This window comes from Struthio camelus, chromosome 13, assembly GCF_040807025.1.
Source record: "Struthio camelus isolate bStrCam1 chromosome 13, bStrCam1.hap1, whole genome shotgun sequence".
Classification (NCBI taxonomy): domain Eukaryota; kingdom Metazoa; phylum Chordata; class Aves; order Struthioniformes; family Struthionidae; genus Struthio; species Struthio camelus.
Genome location: NC_090954.1, coordinates 18,428,588 through 18,446,377, shown reverse-complemented (window position 1 = coordinate 18,446,377; position 17,790 = coordinate 18,428,588). Strand labels below are relative to the sequence as shown.

The window sequence follows — 17,790 nt, the reverse complement described above, 5'->3', positions numbered from 1 at the left end:
ACAGTACTCTCAACAATAACAACATCACCCGCATTCCTGTTACCAGTTTCAATCACATGCCGAAGATCAGGACTCTGTAAGTAACGTCTTTGAAAATAACAACAACGGTGTGAGCTAACTCTTTGAATATTTGGCTTTTTGTAGCAGTTTTGTTTCAGTCTCTTCCCAGTTTAAACTGTTTGGTGGAAGATGACGACTCAACAAGCCTGAGGCTGAGGGCCAGGGTGGTGGGGCTGCCCAGGGCGGCTGGGCCGGGGCCCCGGGGCAGGGGAGGCCCTGGCGTGGGCAGGGGCCGCAAGGGCTCCCGGCACCCCCAGGCCCTGCACTGATTCATCCCAGCGTTACCCAGGTTATAGGTAAGATCCAGTTTTACCAAGCTTTTGATTTTTATGAAACTGGCACTTTTCTCCTGTGGGAAATTCTGTAATGTCAGAATTTGTTCCAAACTAGAATATTGCCAGAGTTGCAAAAAAACACTTGGATGGATCAAATTATTTAAGTTTCCAATACATTATGTTTAAATCCTATTTTTTCTTTTTTCAAATTCAAAATAATTTCTGAAAGAAGAAATTGTTTTGAAAGAAAAAAAAGAAAGTTTCTTTTCACTTCCTTTCCAAAACAAAACCTCACTAATTCTGACGCATTTTCCATAAAATCTTCTCTTACCTCAAACCCTTTTTTGTTTCTACAGCTGGATATTATTCTATTGGAAAAGTTCTGACCAGCTTTAGTAGAGCAAAATACAAAGACATTGAAATTAGACTGTATACATTTGTGGAATTTAGCGATAGCCCACCCAAAACATTTTCTTTAAATAAAATATTCCTTTAAATTCCTTTAGGGAATATATAGCTTCAGGAAAAGTTATGTTTAAAGAAAGCTTCTTTGGTTTTACTCCAAAATGTAAAACAAACCAAGATGTGTTTAGTCCTAACAGCAAAGAAAGGGCAGTAGTAGCCAGGCTGAAAAATTTTCAGGCTACTCAAAAAAAAAAAAAAAAAAGCGTGTCAGGGAGGCTACGTATGTATTTGTAAAATTCTTCTAGGGAAGTTAACTGAACTGAAGAAAAATGGCTCTTGCTCGTGTCAATCAGTGTGAGATAACCTCTGATTTACATTGACTTCCTTCCTGAAAGGATGACATTAACAGATGTTAGTGTAAGTAATTAAATGGAAAGCGCGCGTTTGTCTTTTGGACGAGAAGGGATCAAGGCGATAGGGGTAGGGTTACGGCTCCTGCAGCTTGGCCTCGCCTCCCTCTACCGCAGCCGGCCGGAAAATTTGCCTGCCTGTTTCGGATCGGTCTTGTCTGGTACCAGGGCTCGATGCCTTCTGCCGTTTTCCTTTTAGTTTAATTTCGGAGATGGCTTTGTATATAGCTCCCTGGAGACTTGCACTGACTAATCCCCCTCTGCTGTAATTAAGGGAAAAAAAAAAAAAAAGGGGGAAGGAAGTCATAAATAGGATTTATAAAGGGAAGCTTTTATATTGAATTCTGAGAGCCACATTTTATAGAACATGAATGCTGACCCACTCTAAAAGGATTTGCTGGAAATTTAATTTAGGGTCTGTGGCTAAAAGGGCACCTTTAAAAAACTGGCATTTGTATTCATTCACCTTATGTTTTCTAAAGGAGGTTTCATCAGTATCGAGTGGGATGTTTCAGTCTCCAAAGACTGCCAAATAACATGCAGTACCCTTCGAAGCAGTTCAATATAGAGGTTAAAAAACTTAGACAGGCCAGCGGAAATATAGTCCAACGGTTTAGTTTTCTGCTTCCCTCCATCTGTTTCATCAGAGGCATAAAAGTCATCAAAATAGCAATTAATATAAGGTAAACACAGGAAGCAAATAGTATTTCTTATTTTTTTGTGCTGCTCCTTCTTTGTTAAAATTCTTCCTCTATCCCCAAGTCATCCCATCACTTCTCACAATTAATATTTTATTAATGGTAATTATTAATTATTCATAAAGCAACATTACATAGGTAGGAACATATTCAATACTTTTTGAATGTCTTCTCTTCAGATTTTAGGATAATCCTGTTTGGGTTTAGCCAAGGGTTTTTTGAAACAGGGAATAATGCCCTAGCAGCTAATATGTGTCTGAGCAAACGTAAAACTGATTTGCCTTTATTTTTCTACGTAAAATATTTGTATAAATATATATATATTTTTTTGGTGGAAATATTCTAATATTTTCTCTAGTTCCCCAAGCTTTATTTGACTTGATAACCTGTTTCTCGTGCATTAATAAGAAACTTCACATGGGAAGGGAGAGCAGTGTGAGGCATAATGGTTGGCTAAGATATAATATTTAACGTCTTAGTTCTTGATTCAGATTCAGTCCAAGTGGATCAGGACTGATGTTCATTACAGTTTGATGGCGATACAGTATTCTTTAAAAATGATAATCAGTTTTCCACCTTCTCAAAAAGCTGCTCATGTTTTTTAGAAGCTTTTATAGAGGACGCCTTGAGTGAATGTTCCCCAAGCAGGGACAAGCCCTCGTTCCCAGCGCGTCGAGGTCCGGGGCCGCGTGGATAGCGGTTTTTCCTGGGTCCCCCCTCCCGGACCCTGCGGAGCCCCTGTCGCAGGGCGTTTGGGGCGGCTTACGCTGCAGCTGCCAGCACTGTGATAGCTCTGAGGTTATATAGCTTTTCCTTCGTGGCTCTCAAAACAATTTGCTCATCGAAGAAGAAGAGAGAAGGAAAAATAAAGAACATATTTGACTTCAGCGTGACTCCTCAGGAAAAAAAAAAAAAGGCGCTAGTAAGATTTGAAACACTAGAGGAGTTCTTTTAAAAAAGCAGCTCTTCCGTGCTAGCGTTTTTTATTTAACCATCTTTTCTGTTGTTAAGTTTTATTGATCTTTTAGACTTGATTGGAAGTGACAGGAATTAGTTTTTATTGATCTGCTTTCCTTGACTTGAAACAGCTTTATTTATGTTAAAGCATGGCCCCCATACTTATTTGTTTAATGGTAGGTCTCCTCTTGTCTCTGCTCTCGCGAATGACTGCTGAGCTAGACAATTGCATTATTTTTTAAAAGATTTTTTTCTTTAAAGGTAAACTGGAAATGCACTAAGTCACTAAAATGCTTTTCGTGTTCCCAGGGAACTGCGGTATCATGCTTTCCAACTGCTGTGAAAGGTCTTGTTTCTCACTGTATTCATTAATATGATTATCAGAAATATATTCTAGTAGGCAAGCTGTTAAGGTTGTCAGCCCATTTAAATGGTCTCCTTCTCAAGCATGCCAGCCCCAAAACCTGAACAGCCCAAAAGGTAGTGCAAAATGATACTTCTAGGCATTTTAAATTCTGCTTGTTCTTTTCTCCAGAATGGTCAACTCATGACGGATCTGTATCCTGGTGATCAAGACTACAGATTATGTTCGATTAAAAGTGATTGTATTTCTTAAAAGGTTATAATCTCACACTCACTTAATTTTGTCCTTCGAAGACATTCTAAATCATTAATTTACAAATGTGTGTTTGTTTGCATATGATATGGCAACACAGACAGTCACCACCGGACTCAGCTGGAACCGGTAACCTGCAGTGATCCTACTTAGGCTGTAGAAAAGAGGCAGGCAGGCTTGTGTGTGTTTGCTCTGGTTTATGTCTTATGTCGAAGCACCACTTGTAACTTCAGGGCGGTTGTGTGTGTTGCAGGCGGCTTCACTCCAATTTCCTGCACTGCGACTGCCACCTGGCCTGGCTCTCCGACTGGCTGCGGCAGAGGCGCACCATCGGCCAGTTCACCTTCTGCCTGGCACCTGTAAGCCTCCGGGGTTTCCTTGTGGCCGAGGTTCAGAAAAAGGACTTTATCTGCTCTGGTAATGATACCAATTCTTCATTTGCCTATTGTCTGACACTTTTATATTGAAATGCACATGCAAACAGTGAATGGAAGACTATTGTATTAGTTGTATTTGAATGCCGCTCTGTTGCAGGGCGGTTTTGGTTGCGTTGTTGCTCAACTGTGCGATAGCATATCAAATTGTTAATTTTTTTTCCAGCTTTATATGCATTGCTGTATTTTGGTCAGTGATTCTGTTCTGACATGATTTTTTCTGCTGTAGTATTGGCAAGAGTATCAACATAAAGAAATCAGTGAAGTGGGGCTAATTTGGTATTTCTCAAGGGAAGAGCTCTACAGCTGACTGAAGTACAAAGGAAAGGAAGAAGCAAACGCTAATCTGAATCTGTTGATAAAAGACTGGATTATGGACCCAGAGGTACAGATCCTATCCCTAGGATAGGATCTAAGGGTCCTTAGCGAGCCACGGCATTTCATTCCTCTCTAACTTTCCTCATTTGTGAAAGATGCTGATGACACCAAGCCAACCCACGAACCATGTAGCTGTACATTGGGCCTGTTCATCAAGTCGCTTGAACAGCACTTGGCTCTTTTGTGATAGAAATGCATTGTCTTTTGAAAAAGAAAAAAGAAATTATAATTGGAAGAAGAAATCTCTGAATTTGGCTGAAAGGAAGAGATTTGGAGAGCAAAGGCATGGCAATATATTGTAAAAAAGAAGGGAAGATACCAGGCACAAGTTTTTGCGGTTGTATATATTGAATATTGCGTACAGTTACAGGGCAAAAAGAGAAGTAAAAGGCAAAAGAGGGAGAAAAAAAGTAAAAAGGGAAGGGAGCTTGTTATGAAGATGGCATGAGTCCTAATCTTGATAGCTTGCAAGTCTTTGGATACTGTGTTGTTTCATGGCTCTAGGCCTGTAAGAAGTTAGGCGGATGGACCGGTACACAGAAACGTTACAGCCACCCTTTGTATGTCATCCATAACTCTGGATGGTGTCCGCAGTTAGGCTAGCCAAGGACTTTGAGCTTAAAAAATGAGCCTAGTGCATGGAAGTAGCATGAAAGAGGGAAGAAAGAGGTACGGTTCTGGTCACTTCTCTCACAGAAGGCGGCAGTTGGGAACACAGACCTGGATCAGACAGGACCTGAGCATGCAGGTCTACCAGGTGAGCACCCAGCAGCCGTAATAGCACCAATACTGCGTCCGGGTCTGTAGATCCCTTTTAGTTTGTTCAATAAGTATTTTAGATTATTTCACAGCAGATTAGCCAAATGAAAAATAAATAAATAGATAGAAGTCACTTAGCATATCACATAATAAGCCTGAAAGTCCCTGGAGTCATCTTAGAGTCTGAGTCAAAGAAGCACAAATTTAGTTTGTGGGAGAGTTTTGTTGTACTGTAATGCACCATACCTGATGTTACAGTATAGCACCTACCAAAATAACTGATTTGACCTAGCTGTTTTTTAGGTATTTTTTGTAAACACATAACTCTTTCAAAAGGGAGTAAATACAAGAACTAAGTAACAGGATTCTCAAGAATTTGTTAATCTCCTGTGTGCTTGTTTTTGTTCACTTGTCTGTTGCCTTCCCTGTGTCCACTCTCTGGAGCTGTCTCCTTGGTACCGGGGTTAGCTGTTGGCAGTTCTCTAGGAGTGTTGGTGCTAGACGTGTTTAAGAATGCCTTTTTTCTGTGCTTTCAGACCATAGACAATGTGACCATAAACAATGGAGAAGTGGCTGTACCTAAAGGATGAGGGTTTGATCTCAAGCTTAACTGTACCATGGATGATAAATTAACTCCCAGTCCCGGAGGAGCGCGAGAAGTGTAGTAGGCACGTAGAAAACAAAAGTCCTGCAGCAGTGATTTTTGTGGCATGATTTTCAAGAGCACCTGCAACGTACATGCAGTTTGGGAGATTTGAGGATGCCCAGAATGTCTGAAAAATTACATTAAAATCTGAACCAAAAGAGAAGTTTAAGGATATAACAATCTTGGGGAGAGAAGGATAAAAATAAATGGAAACATGAATTAAGCTATTAGCAAAATCTCATTTTACCAAAGATGAAACTGCAGTATTTCTTTCTTATGAAATGAAAAGTTTCAGATGGGGCTCAGCTATTGGGATTTATGATAGAATGAAATGAAAGAAAAAAGGATTGTTTAAATCGGGAGGGGAAATATGAACTGTCAAATGAGAAATGTCAAGTGGACAGTACTGATCCAGATGGAGTTATCTGTATAGATCACGATTTCCAAAAGAGAAAAGGTTGTTAAACAGTGCTTTCAGACCAAGAACATAAAGACAGACATGGTCTTCTTAAAATTTTTTTTCCCTCCCCTCTCCGAGAACTGTCAAGGTTGCGCTGCTTTTTATTAAAAAAATAAATTAATAAAAATTAATGGAAAGAAACTTCCAGTGAGAGACAATCCATCAACTGTATCCCTTATCTCACATTTGGAAAATTAAATAAATATACTGAAAAAGAAGTGCATTTGAAGAGCTCATTTTAGGGGAAGATTTAGCAGAGAAGCCCACTTCGTACCTGGTAGTTTCACAAAGGCCTACATAGGTAGGTACTTTAAAGAGGAGATAAACCTTCCCAGGTCCTTACTGCAATTTTTATTTCTGATTTTACAGCATAATTTAGTCGTGTTTGACTATGAAGTCAGACTAGGACAGGACGTGAGCAGTGAACTGAACTTGTCCCTCTGCAAAAGAATTTTACACCATTTAAGATTAAATGAACCACTGAAACTAGCCTCCAGCCGGCAGTGAAAGCCACCTTTGCATCATAGTTATGGAGTGCTGAAATACAACGTACTGAGCTACTCTGTTTCAGTACAGGCTTAGAGTTTCAAGCACTTCTGTTTTTATGGCAGTGGGAATATTATCACGGGAGAAGAAAACTCAGCTTTTCCTGCACAGTAAAAGGAATTTCATCAGAGCATTGCCATTCAAAGCTTGTGCTGTTGCAAGCTTCAACCAGGAAGAGGAGAATGAAATGCAGAGGATAATTTGGGAGAAGAAGAAAAGGATACTTGGAAAAAAAATGATTTCTGGTTGTTTTGAGCGGTATGCAAAAATGCATTTTTTAAAATTTTACAACAAATGTTACTTATGGAGTAAATTTTAAATCCTATCTATCTACTGAGGTATAACATAAATTGGAAGAGGTAAAACACTGACAGATGCATGCTATAACTGGAGCCCAGGTTGCTTAATTCCTTCTGGGGCACCACACCACTGGTCCTGTAGAGTAACTGTGTATAAGCATTAGGTGCAAAAGCCCTCGAGATCCTGTTGCTGAAATCAGAGTTATGTGCTGAAATACCTGTGTCAATTGAGAGTTCAGTCTTTCAAAAATATTGATCAACATGTGCACATAAGTGATAAAAGTGCTAATGCAAATGGTACTTCTAGGCAAATTGTAAGCAGTGGAAAAGCGACTCTAGATTTTACTGGTCCATGCCCTTGAGCATCCGGCTCAAGGCTGAGGGTAAAGGTATTAAATAGTGTGCAGTTGCCTGGAGAAAGGTTTGCAAATATGTTTGATCGGCTTTGTTTTGCTGAGTGGGCAGGGAAAAGTCATTAGTGGGGATGGCAGAGGACTGGAGACAGGTGGCCCCTCACCGCTGGGCTGTGCTGAGGTCCTGGTAGCCCTCCCGTCACTACCCCAAGCCTTCTGGCTGGCTTTTGAAGCAAGCTGCCTCCTCCTGGCAGGAGGGTCTCTCCTCTAGAGCCACCCCTGACGGAGCAGCCTTCTTGGAGCTCTGCCTTAAAGCCATCTGTTCCCCAAGAAACCTCCAGGCATGCTCCTTCCTCTGCACAGCTGAACTCAGGGAAGTGCTTCACGATACACTTCTCATTTAGGACAGTCTGCTGGAGAAGGGGTAGTGTGTGACAGCTGTAGGGTGCGTGCCCCAGTGGATAAGCTCCAAGTAAACTCCTTTCTCTCTCCACCATAACCTCGCCATTCACTGCCCCAGTGCAGTCACAAGAGGAACAGTACACAAAGCAGAGATGTAGTGTCAGCTGAAATACTGCCTTCGCTGTGGTGCCTGGGAACTGTTTATTTTTATATTCCTTGAGCTTGCAGAGAAGCATCTGGAGGTGCTGCTGACTGGTGCTTGGTAGCAGCTAGAGCCCTCCAGTCTTTGCCCGGATCAAAACCAGCTTCCTTGCCATGTTCAGATGTTTCACTGCTGAATTGGGTTTTCTCTTTCTCTCCTCTTTCTGTCTGTCCCTCCCTGTCTTTCCTTCTGTCTTTCTCCCCTCAGGATAGTCATTCTATTTCATTTTCTTCTCTTATGTAAGTTTTACTGTGGCTCTTGGATTTTTCTTCTACCTGCTCTTTACTCGTTGGAGCTGAGGTTGGTGTACATGCTGATCCGTTATGTCAAGTCACGAAGCCTTGTCACCTGCATTTGCGGATGGAGGCAGTGGGTTTATGAGGTTGCACAGTCAGCAGGCCAGGGCCTTCCTCTTTTCAGTAAAAATAAATATGCATCTGAACTGAATGTCTAAGAATAAAGCAGGCTGATTCCAGAGCGTCGTATCTCATACTGGAGATGAGTGGCATGTTCCAACCACTGCTGTCCTCAGCTAGATGCTGTCAGAACAGCTCGCTCGAATGTCGTCATTTCTCAGCGGCTGCTTGCGCAAGAGACCTTCTAGTAGGTGGGCAGATAGAGGCCTTTGGTGGATTTCAGTGGATATGGGAATGAAACTGATTTTTCTACCATACTGTTGCTGCCAGGACTCAGGCAGTGCGCTGAAGCTTGGTGCTGACCCTGAAGGTCCAGCCCGAGACAGGCTTGTGACAGTTCTTGCCAGTGCCTTGAGAAGTTTTACAGTGGGCGTCATTTGAAATGGACTATGAGGATTGGATGAGATTTCTTAGAACAGACCAGGGATGTGTATTTCCAGCAGTTAATGAATATATGCTTTTCTCACCTAAGAAGCCACAAATTCTCATCAGTTTGTAAAATCTTGAAATTAATTTGGAGCTGATTAATTCCGTATATATTGCAAGTAGGAAATTTAGCAAGATGTACTTTTAAGATACATAATTTTTAGCTGTTTTTCTAAGGAAGTTTAATAATGCAACAAGAATTGCAGAGAAGGAACTTAGTTACATAGATCATTCTCTTTTTCATTAGAAATTGGACTTTTTTCCTGGTTCCTGATCCTTAGTTCCCCTTCAGGGGATGCTACAAGAACCTGAAGAAAATTAAGTTGCATAATAGTGGAGGAAATTGGTTAAAGGTCATTATGAGTTACATCAGTCTGAAACTGATGCCAGAGAGAAATCATGATCAGAACCAAATGTCTAGTGATTTCTGGCTAAATAAACTGATGCTGATTTTAAGAAAATACTGGATTGATCCAAATCTCAATTTCAGAGCTAGAGTTTCTGATTCATAAGGTGAAACTGCAGCTGAGGTATAATTAAGAGGAAAAAATGTTAGCTTCTTGCTGCTTAATGCAGACTGGTAGCGCTAATGAGGAAGCAGATTTATTTGTTTAAGGTAGGTCAAAGAGTCTTAAAACATAGCTGTTACTCTCTGCCTCAGACCACAAAACTCAGTAGATTGTCTTGCTCCATTTTTCTCTTAATAACTTTGTAGCATATCGTTGAGGAGAAAACCAACAATGAGTAACTAATAAAATAACGCTCCTCCAGCTTGTTATCTTAATGAGAATGTTCAAAAGATGCCAAAGGAAAAGTGTGCGGGGAGGGCAGCTCCCCCACATCTGCTCCTGTTTAAAAGACTCTGTGCGATAGTATATCTGTGTAACTAGCAGCAGGTCTGCTCCTTTCAGCATGGGACACGGAGGTACTGCCAGCGCGGAAAATTGGTGCTCCCTGCAAACTAAAGGGGAAGGAATTTTTGCTAATGCTGCAGATTTTGCTATTGCTGAGCAATTACCCCTGAGGGAACGGAGCGGTCTCTGGCATGCCGGCCCGTCCCCGTTCACGCAGAGAAGGGCTGCTAATGGCCCTTTGTTTTAATGGTCACCGGAAGCTGGATAAGCCGAGCGGGAAGGGGAAGCCTTTTTCTGTGTGTATGTTGAACAGTCGTCTTCTGCCATGCTGACATCCTCCATGTACAGCTACTTCACTGTTTTCTGAAGTGAGCTTGGCTATTTGGTGGGTCTTTGACCTCTTCCCAAGCGAGTGACCTGTGGGTCATATTAGACAAAGAATATCTTTTTGTCACTCTTAAGTTGCTTCGTACTTTCTGAGACCAGCAGAAGATCCAGTGAGTGCTCTTACAGTGGAGCCTGGGCAGGATTTCAGGGTTATGTGACTTTTAAAGCCTTTTGAGAAAATTGTGTTTTGAATATGTTCTTAGAAAGCTTTTGTGGAACTCTGAAGAATTTTTGCCTCCTGCTATAATTTGCTTCCCCAAACTAAAATTGAGATCTAGTCTAAGGAGACATTTCAATACCACACATTTGTTAGCTGGTCCTGAAATGAAATCCTGTAAGAGGGTCACAGAAATACTCACTGCTGTTTACCCGAGTTTACTTTCTATTTCCATTTTCTTAAATGGAAGAAGGTTCCTGTTTACACCTGTGAAAATTCGAGTTTCTTACTACCAATTTAAATTTCCTGTGGCATTTGCAACTATGTCGTTTCATGACCTAGGAATACGCTTGGATCGTTTCTCGTGTAAGATGACACTTACAGAGTTTTTTTTTTATTTTGAGGACCATTCTAGAAATCTGAGGGATACATACATATTTATTCAGACATTTAATATTTCTTTGAAGACCAAAGCTGAAAAATGCCTTTAAATTACAGTAAATTTAGTTTTACTGTTAGGAAATTATGTCGTACCTTTTCAGTCTAATTACGCTTGTGATGGAATTCTCTTTCCCTGAAGTAGCGTGGAATTCGCTTTCCCTCTGTAGTTCTTTAATGCTTGTTTAATGATGGCAGATTGGGGTATAATTATTCAGCCATTTGGCTTTTGAACTGATGCTGTAAGAATAATCATATGATTAGCTTTTATGTTAGCAGACAAAAATAGTGATTTGTTTTATTACTAGTACGATCATAACGTTTTGATACACGACAGAAAAAGCCTCATGGCACTGTATGGTGCCGCAGATTGGTACCGCAGCCCTGTTCTGAGCTATAGTTCAGGGAGAGTAGTACTGTTAAATATGAAGGATCGGGGTTGGATTTGAGTATGTGGCCAAACTTTTGAATCAAATCTATGGACTTCTTCATTTTTATCTGTATCTGTTTGAGGTGTGTATCTAGTTGGCAGCACATGTATGGATACTTAAATAAAAAGAAGCCATAGAACTACTTATGAAGAAAGTGCCAAAGTCCATAAAGGAATAGGTGGCAAATACAGAGCTACATACAGTCAGTGTCAGATACATGTGAATTTCTGTTTTATTGATAATGAAATTTAGTGATGTTATATCTTTGCTTTCAAACTGAAGGAGGTTGCCTGGCTCATTGAATTCATTCCTTGTGTTTGCAAGCAAACGTAAGCATGTAAGCCAGAAGGTCCGTAAGACTTTTATTCTCTAAGTTCCGTTTACCATAAACACCTTGAATTTACCAAAGTGCTCTTACAAAAGACCAACGGCTGGAACTTCGATGTGTCACACTTCATACTTCAGGGTGTCTGAGGAAAGTGAATCCCAACTTCGTTGCAGTTTTTATTAATCCTTGAATAGAACAAACCTACCTACCAAACCTCAGCTGTTACTGGTTAGCCTGTTCCTTTGTTTTACCGTCTTTCATTTCATTTAGAAAAACTCCATGCAATTTTTGGGCTATTGTTACTAATGAAATAGTTACAAAAAATATTGTTTTTCGGGTAAGACAATGTGAAGTAATGTCTGATTTTCATTAGGTGTTACTTTACTGGTATGTTTTGAAATACATGAAGTATATTTTTGTTGAACAATGTAGACTTTTTTCATTATGCCAGACCTTTCCTTTTGCTGCTGTTGGTTATTTCCTATTTATTCTTAAGTATTTGTTTGTAAACCAATTTGTGTCAACTGTGCCTACAGCACAGTCGTGCTCACGTGCCATGAATTTTTAACAAATAAATTTACTGTTTGGGAACGTTCAGCAAAATAGTGAACTTGAATCAAGTAATGAATATTCGTGACAAGTATATTTTGGCATACCGTGAACTTGATGGTAAGTATTTTCATCATCAATCAGGTGTCCAAACCACTAGTCATAAATACTTAATGCTGTGCGCGGTGAAAAGCAGTTGAACGACCAGAGATGGCAATATTTGCATAAACCATTTGCTGTACGTTCCTGTGGAACAAACGCATTTGTACAAATTTTTCTCCCTCAGTGGCATATTTGCCATCAACAAGGAATGTTAAATTTGTGGATAGTTAGTTGTGATTGGTTTGCCCGTATCTCTCCACCGTACTATACACACACACAAATGTATTTTAATACTGGGAATGCACACACTTAGTCAGGAGCGGTACATCTGTTTTAGGTATCTTCTTGAGGTCATGTTACTGGGATTCTAGTAAAAGCCGTATTAGAGCTCATGTAATAGTAATTGATTTCAGATGCCAGTGACTGACTGTCCCTGCTTTGTAAAAAAGTTCCAGTGGGTCATTTTATTAAACTGCAGAAGGTCATAACATATCCACAGATCTGCAATGCTTGTACTGTTTTGTTTATTGATCAATAATTTCTTGTCTGCCATACTTAAAATGATTTAAAGTCACCACAGATTTTTAACTAGTAAATACATCCTGTCAGATTGATATTAAAATCGATCAATACTTTGACAAATAACTAGCGTTTTGCTGGTGGAGAAGAGTTGCTGTAAGGGCATTTGGATAGGTGAGGAGATAATAAAGCACACTGCTTAGTGTGCCATAATTGGGCGCCAGTGCAAATGAGATTATTTGGTTTATTTAGTCACTGCAAAATTTATTTTAAATGCCTGTGACCTTTAAACTCCATAACCATTCTATTCTAATCATAATTTCAGTCTGTTTGCTGCTCTTGAAAGGCTAGAGGCCAATGAGATGCTTATTTGAAAAGAGTACTTAATTTCTCTGTAAACTGCTAGGTCCTAAGTCTCTCCTTTCTCTCTCTAACCAGTCTGAGAGTGTTAAATTAAGTGGTACAGGCTGATGGCATGCCAGATATTAAATACTGTAATCATTGAGGCTATCATTCCGTTACATTAGAGGCACGAAAACTGTAATATTTTTTGTTAATTTTGATTCCTATCCTACCTTCCACATGAGGCACAAAAACTGTAACATTTTTTGTTAATTTTGACTCCTATCCTGCCTTCCACTTTTTTAGTGTTGGTTTTAATAATAAAATATATAACTGGGTTGATCATTTTCATCTGTTAGACAAACCTATAATTAACGTGGTGAACTAGTGCTGCTGTGTAACAGAAAAAATCTGAAATGACAAGATGACAGATAGTAAGGAGAACTTCAGAAGAGAAATACTGTGCATGCCGCTGGCTTCTCTGCGGCCATTTCTTTTCGTAGCGTTCGTATAACAAGGACTTTACTACGCTTGTAAAGGACACAAAAAGGAACACTAAAATATTTATGCCTTTCTTGGGTCTTTTCATTTCAGCAAGTATTGCCAGCAAAAGGAAAATTAATTTTTAGATTTAAAGTATCCTTAATTTGAGGCTGTATTGCCTTTGGACCCTTGGTCTCTCTTTGTTCTTACCCTGTGTATACATATGAAAATCATATCCACATTTTAATTTCCAGAACTTCAATTTCCATAGTCTCCTTGGACTTGTTTTGTTGACCAGTCCTTTCTTTAGCATCTCTCCACAGCTATACAAATATCTGATTAAACTCTGTTTGGTTTTTTTGATGGTTTAATTCTACAGGTTTGCCATGGAGCTAAGCATGCATCCTCATTTAATTGCAATTTAATGTAAATCAGTTTTCAAATTCTGTTTTTACAGCATGATTAAAGTAATCTTTAGCTCAGCAGATGATTGTTCATATAAAAGCTGATGACATATGGACTGAGTGGCTGTGGAGTGTTCATGTGTAATATAGTATTTTGTCTCTTGCAAAAGAAAAACATAAGCAAAACCATTTGATAACAGTGATCATCCATTTGTGCATAAAGTCATTTTATATAACTAAAGTTTGCAGAGATGTACAATCTAGATCTGATTTTGCCTATCAAAAGGAAATAATTTAACCAAATATAAAGGGCTGCATTCAGTACGGAACCAAAAGTATTTTTACTCCTAGCACAGTATATAATTCTACAGTGACAGGACTACCTAATATTTTGGGCCACTCAGAGAGTTCAAGCTTATAATGAGAAATTAGGTTTACAGAAATACTCCTGTTTCCAGGGTATTTTAACTGAAATGAGAAATATAGTCATTGATTATATATGGAAAACAGAGTCCACACACAGACAACCTCTTTGCTTTGCTTTTTGCTTTGCTTTTTTTCCTTCACTTTAAGCTTAGATTCCATATCATTACCTAACTTTGATGTTTTTTATCCCATTTCTGTTGCGTGTGCATTAAAAATAAAGATGTAATGGTTGCTTTCTCTGTTTTGTCTCCGTGAACCTCTGTGGTTATCTAAATGATGATTTTTTTAGTCGTTATCCAGCCTTAAATCAGTAGTGTTCTGTTCATGTACAAGCTCCACTTTCCTAGTGGAAATGCACAGGTAAAGGTCTTTCGGTCCAAATTCCAGGTAGATGAAAGGGTTCCTGTTGGCTTCAGTCAACTATCTATTCGATCTTTGTTCAGAGAGGACCTGAAGGTCTCCTTGGCCGGCATGAGTAAAGTTCTGACACAGCTTTCAGTCTCTCCACTTGAAAACGTGCTAGGACTTTTCATGATACCTAGCTGTAGTGCGGTGTTAATGAGCGCCTTGTTATTGCTGCTGCTTGCTTTCTGCGCACGCAAAGTTGCTGTATCTGTCCTTTCTCCAGCTTTTCAGAGTGGATGACGCAACCTCCTTTCAAACAGTACCGTTAGTTTTGGTCACTCCGCAATACTGCATCTCACCAAACATGGGGCGATGAGCTCTGCTCCACTGAATCTTCTACAGATGTTGATTTAGATGCAGTACCAGCAGCTACAGACTCTTAAAACTTAACTTGCAATGCATGACAGGTTTTTTGGGTCTTATAGCCTAATGAAAAGGTAGTATATTACTAGAATCTCTTCAGAAAGCACGTCAGACTTGTACAGTAAAGCCTATGTGGAAGATCTGACCTTGCTGCAGGCATCCTTGGTACCTTCTGGAGACCGAGTGCTGCTCCAAGGTGCTCCTGCACATCCTAGGCATTTCTCCCTGTCCCTAAAGACTCGCAATCACTGATTTTTACTTAACCTCATTCTTGGTACAGTTTTGGATATCATACCCCATGTGGTCAGAGGAAAAGAGAAAGCAAAACCCTGTGTAATTGTATTGTGAGAACAAAGCTTTTGTTCTTATGTAAGGTAAGAGAGGCCTGTGCCCATTTGAGGGCAATGGAAAGTACGTTTGGACACTTACACAGTTAAAATCTTACAGAAATCTTAGACTCAGTGAAAGGCAGAGCTGGCAGAGCTGTTGGTGATGTTTGGCAGAGCTCCATTCATTTTGAAGGGACTCTTATTAATTCACAACGATGGTGTGTCTGCCCTGCACTTCTCTATCCAGAAGACAGACCCAAGAGAGCTGCTTGCCTTGCTTCTTGTACATGTACGTTTTTAACTCATTTAGCTTACATCTTTAAATACAAGTAGCTACAACTTGTACTATATTACACCCACGCTCGCATATGCATACTGTGTTAAAACCTCTGAAAACCTCATTTCTAGATGCCTGAATTGGAGTTCTGAGGTCTGATCTGCCAAAATATAGAGTGTTTTAATAAGTGTTTTAATTTTTCCAACCAAAGGACCGGAATATATTTTCTGATTGTAATCTGCTATAATCTCAAAAAGAAGCAGTTTTTCCTGTTTCTATTAGTATTTTGTCTCTTCTTTGCAGTACAAACGTTCAGCCCTCTGTATCTGGTCATAATTCAAAAAGGGACTTGAAGCTGCTTGTGTTAAATGTACTTTGAAAATGTGACTCACCGTAAAGAGGTCAATAACTGCTTCATTTTGATAGCCTTAATCGATGTGGCAAAAATATTTTATGTGTGTGTGCATGTAGACCAAAATCTTTTACGAAAGACTGGTAAAATTGAAGTAAAATTGAAGTAAGTGCTGCAGCTTTAAAAAAAAGTTAATGACAGTAAATTGAACTTGTATCTAATGGGCTGATTAGAATGTATATAGAGCAACATCCTCATGCTAAACCCTTGCCCTGTAAGTAGCTTCTTGTCTTTCAGTGGGATTATTAGATTGATAAATGACTTGAAGGGTTGAAATCACATTCTTTATAAATTCTTTTTTGTGATTCGATTAACTGAATTGTCTGATCTTGTAAAAAGCTAGCTTTTATTTCCAGTCTTTATACCATAACAGGTTATCTCATATCAAAACCATAAGTTATTACTGATGACCGTCTTCTCTCAGTACGTAAAAATACTTAACGGGTGTTAGCGTAATAGAAACGCATAGGCAAAGGCAACTTTGGGGAATATTCCTTGATCCTTAGGCTTATTTTCTAAATCTGGCTTCAAATGAACTGATATGGCTGATCACAGCTGATGGACCAAAGAAGTGTCCATGAGAGAAGGAAGTTACGATAGAGTGGAAGTGATGGAAGAATAAGAACACCGTAATGTCCCGTACATTTTCTCTGCAGTTGATTTATAGCACATTATATTCACTGAATCCAAATAAATTATTACTTAAAATAGTAAAGGAACTGGAAAACTCAGGGGCTGATGTATTTTATTGGTAAAGTCCCAGGCGATCATTTTTCAGAACTAACGTGTAATGTTTTTGTTACATCTCAGGTTCCCAGTCTGAAGCTCCATCGTGCAGTGCCAGTTCCATCACTTGCCCATCTGCCTGCACCTGCAGCAACAACGTAGTGGACTGTCGAGGACGGGGCTTAGTAGAAATTCCAGCTAACCTACCAGAGGACATTTGGGAAATGTAAGTGCCAATGTGATTCAGCGTTCTTTGCTGCATCACTCCGTTTTTAGTCCTTTAATGTAAATTAAGTTATGGTGTGACGTTGCCCTACCTCCAAACATGATGAATTTTTTGGCATATGAAGTTCAGATCGTATTTTCATCTAACAAATCTGCGATTAGGGTCTTAAACACAGGAAAAGAAAATATATAGCACCTTTGTGTGTGTGTCTTTATCAAATGGGAATGTTTCATTTTGAGTTGATGAATTCTCCAAGAAATGGGAGGATTCCTTGTGAGCTAGGCAGGATGCACGTGCAATGAAGTGAAGTCTGACATCAGAATGAATTGTCCTTGCTGATTTTACTTCTATTTTCTGCCTTCCACAATTCGTTATTCCCAATTCTTAAACATTTTACTTACTTTTTTTTTGTGTTGTGAGATCAGATGCTGGTTTTACAGACTTGCTTGTCTTTTGTAGCTTTAGCAATTGTAATCATCTATTTTTTATGACTTAATACTACCACGGTCATGAAATAATGTTACATGAAACCAAATTGCTTTTGGTTAGTCCATAGGGAATGCAGAGCAATTCTTTTTCTGCTCAGGTGTTTGTGATGCAGAGGTCACCCACTTCCTATGAGCTTTTACAATCTTAATAGAATGGATTCAACTATTTGTGTAGTCGCTGCACTCGTGCACCTTCTGGTTGCTGTAGAAATACTGCTATATCACAAAATTCACTGGGATAAAATGTAGCTGAATTGCTCATATGTAGCCTGGCCCACTGTGATTTAATATTTGACTGCCAAGACTGTGAGGGTTATGGCCAATTAAGGTTCTGTGCCATACTGTTTGCTGGTGATCTGCTCTATACCACTATTCCTCCAAGTCGCTTACAATTTAAGATTC

At 39.5% G+C, this 17,790-nt stretch overlaps 1 protein-coding gene across 4 annotated transcripts in view; it reads left to right on the top strand.

Annotated features, from left to right (window-relative positions):
* The window catches only part of SLIT3 (slit guidance ligand 3), a 617,690-nt gene that overhangs the window by 424,362 nt on the left and 175,538 nt on the right, over window positions 1-17,790 (top strand). For all 4 annotated transcript variants that reach the window (XR_011144002.1, XM_068960054.1, XM_068960053.1 and 1 more), the window contains 3 exons: window positions 5-76; window positions 3,675-3,838; window positions 16,759-16,900. Coding sequence is in view for 3 of the 4 variants with exons in the window: in XM_068960054.1 (XP_068816155.1) it covers window positions 5-76; window positions 3,675-3,838; window positions 16,759-16,900 (378 nt within the window). In the remaining variant the exon portion in view is untranslated. The remainder of the gene's footprint in view (window positions 1-4; window positions 77-3,674; window positions 3,839-16,758; window positions 16,901-17,790) is intronic.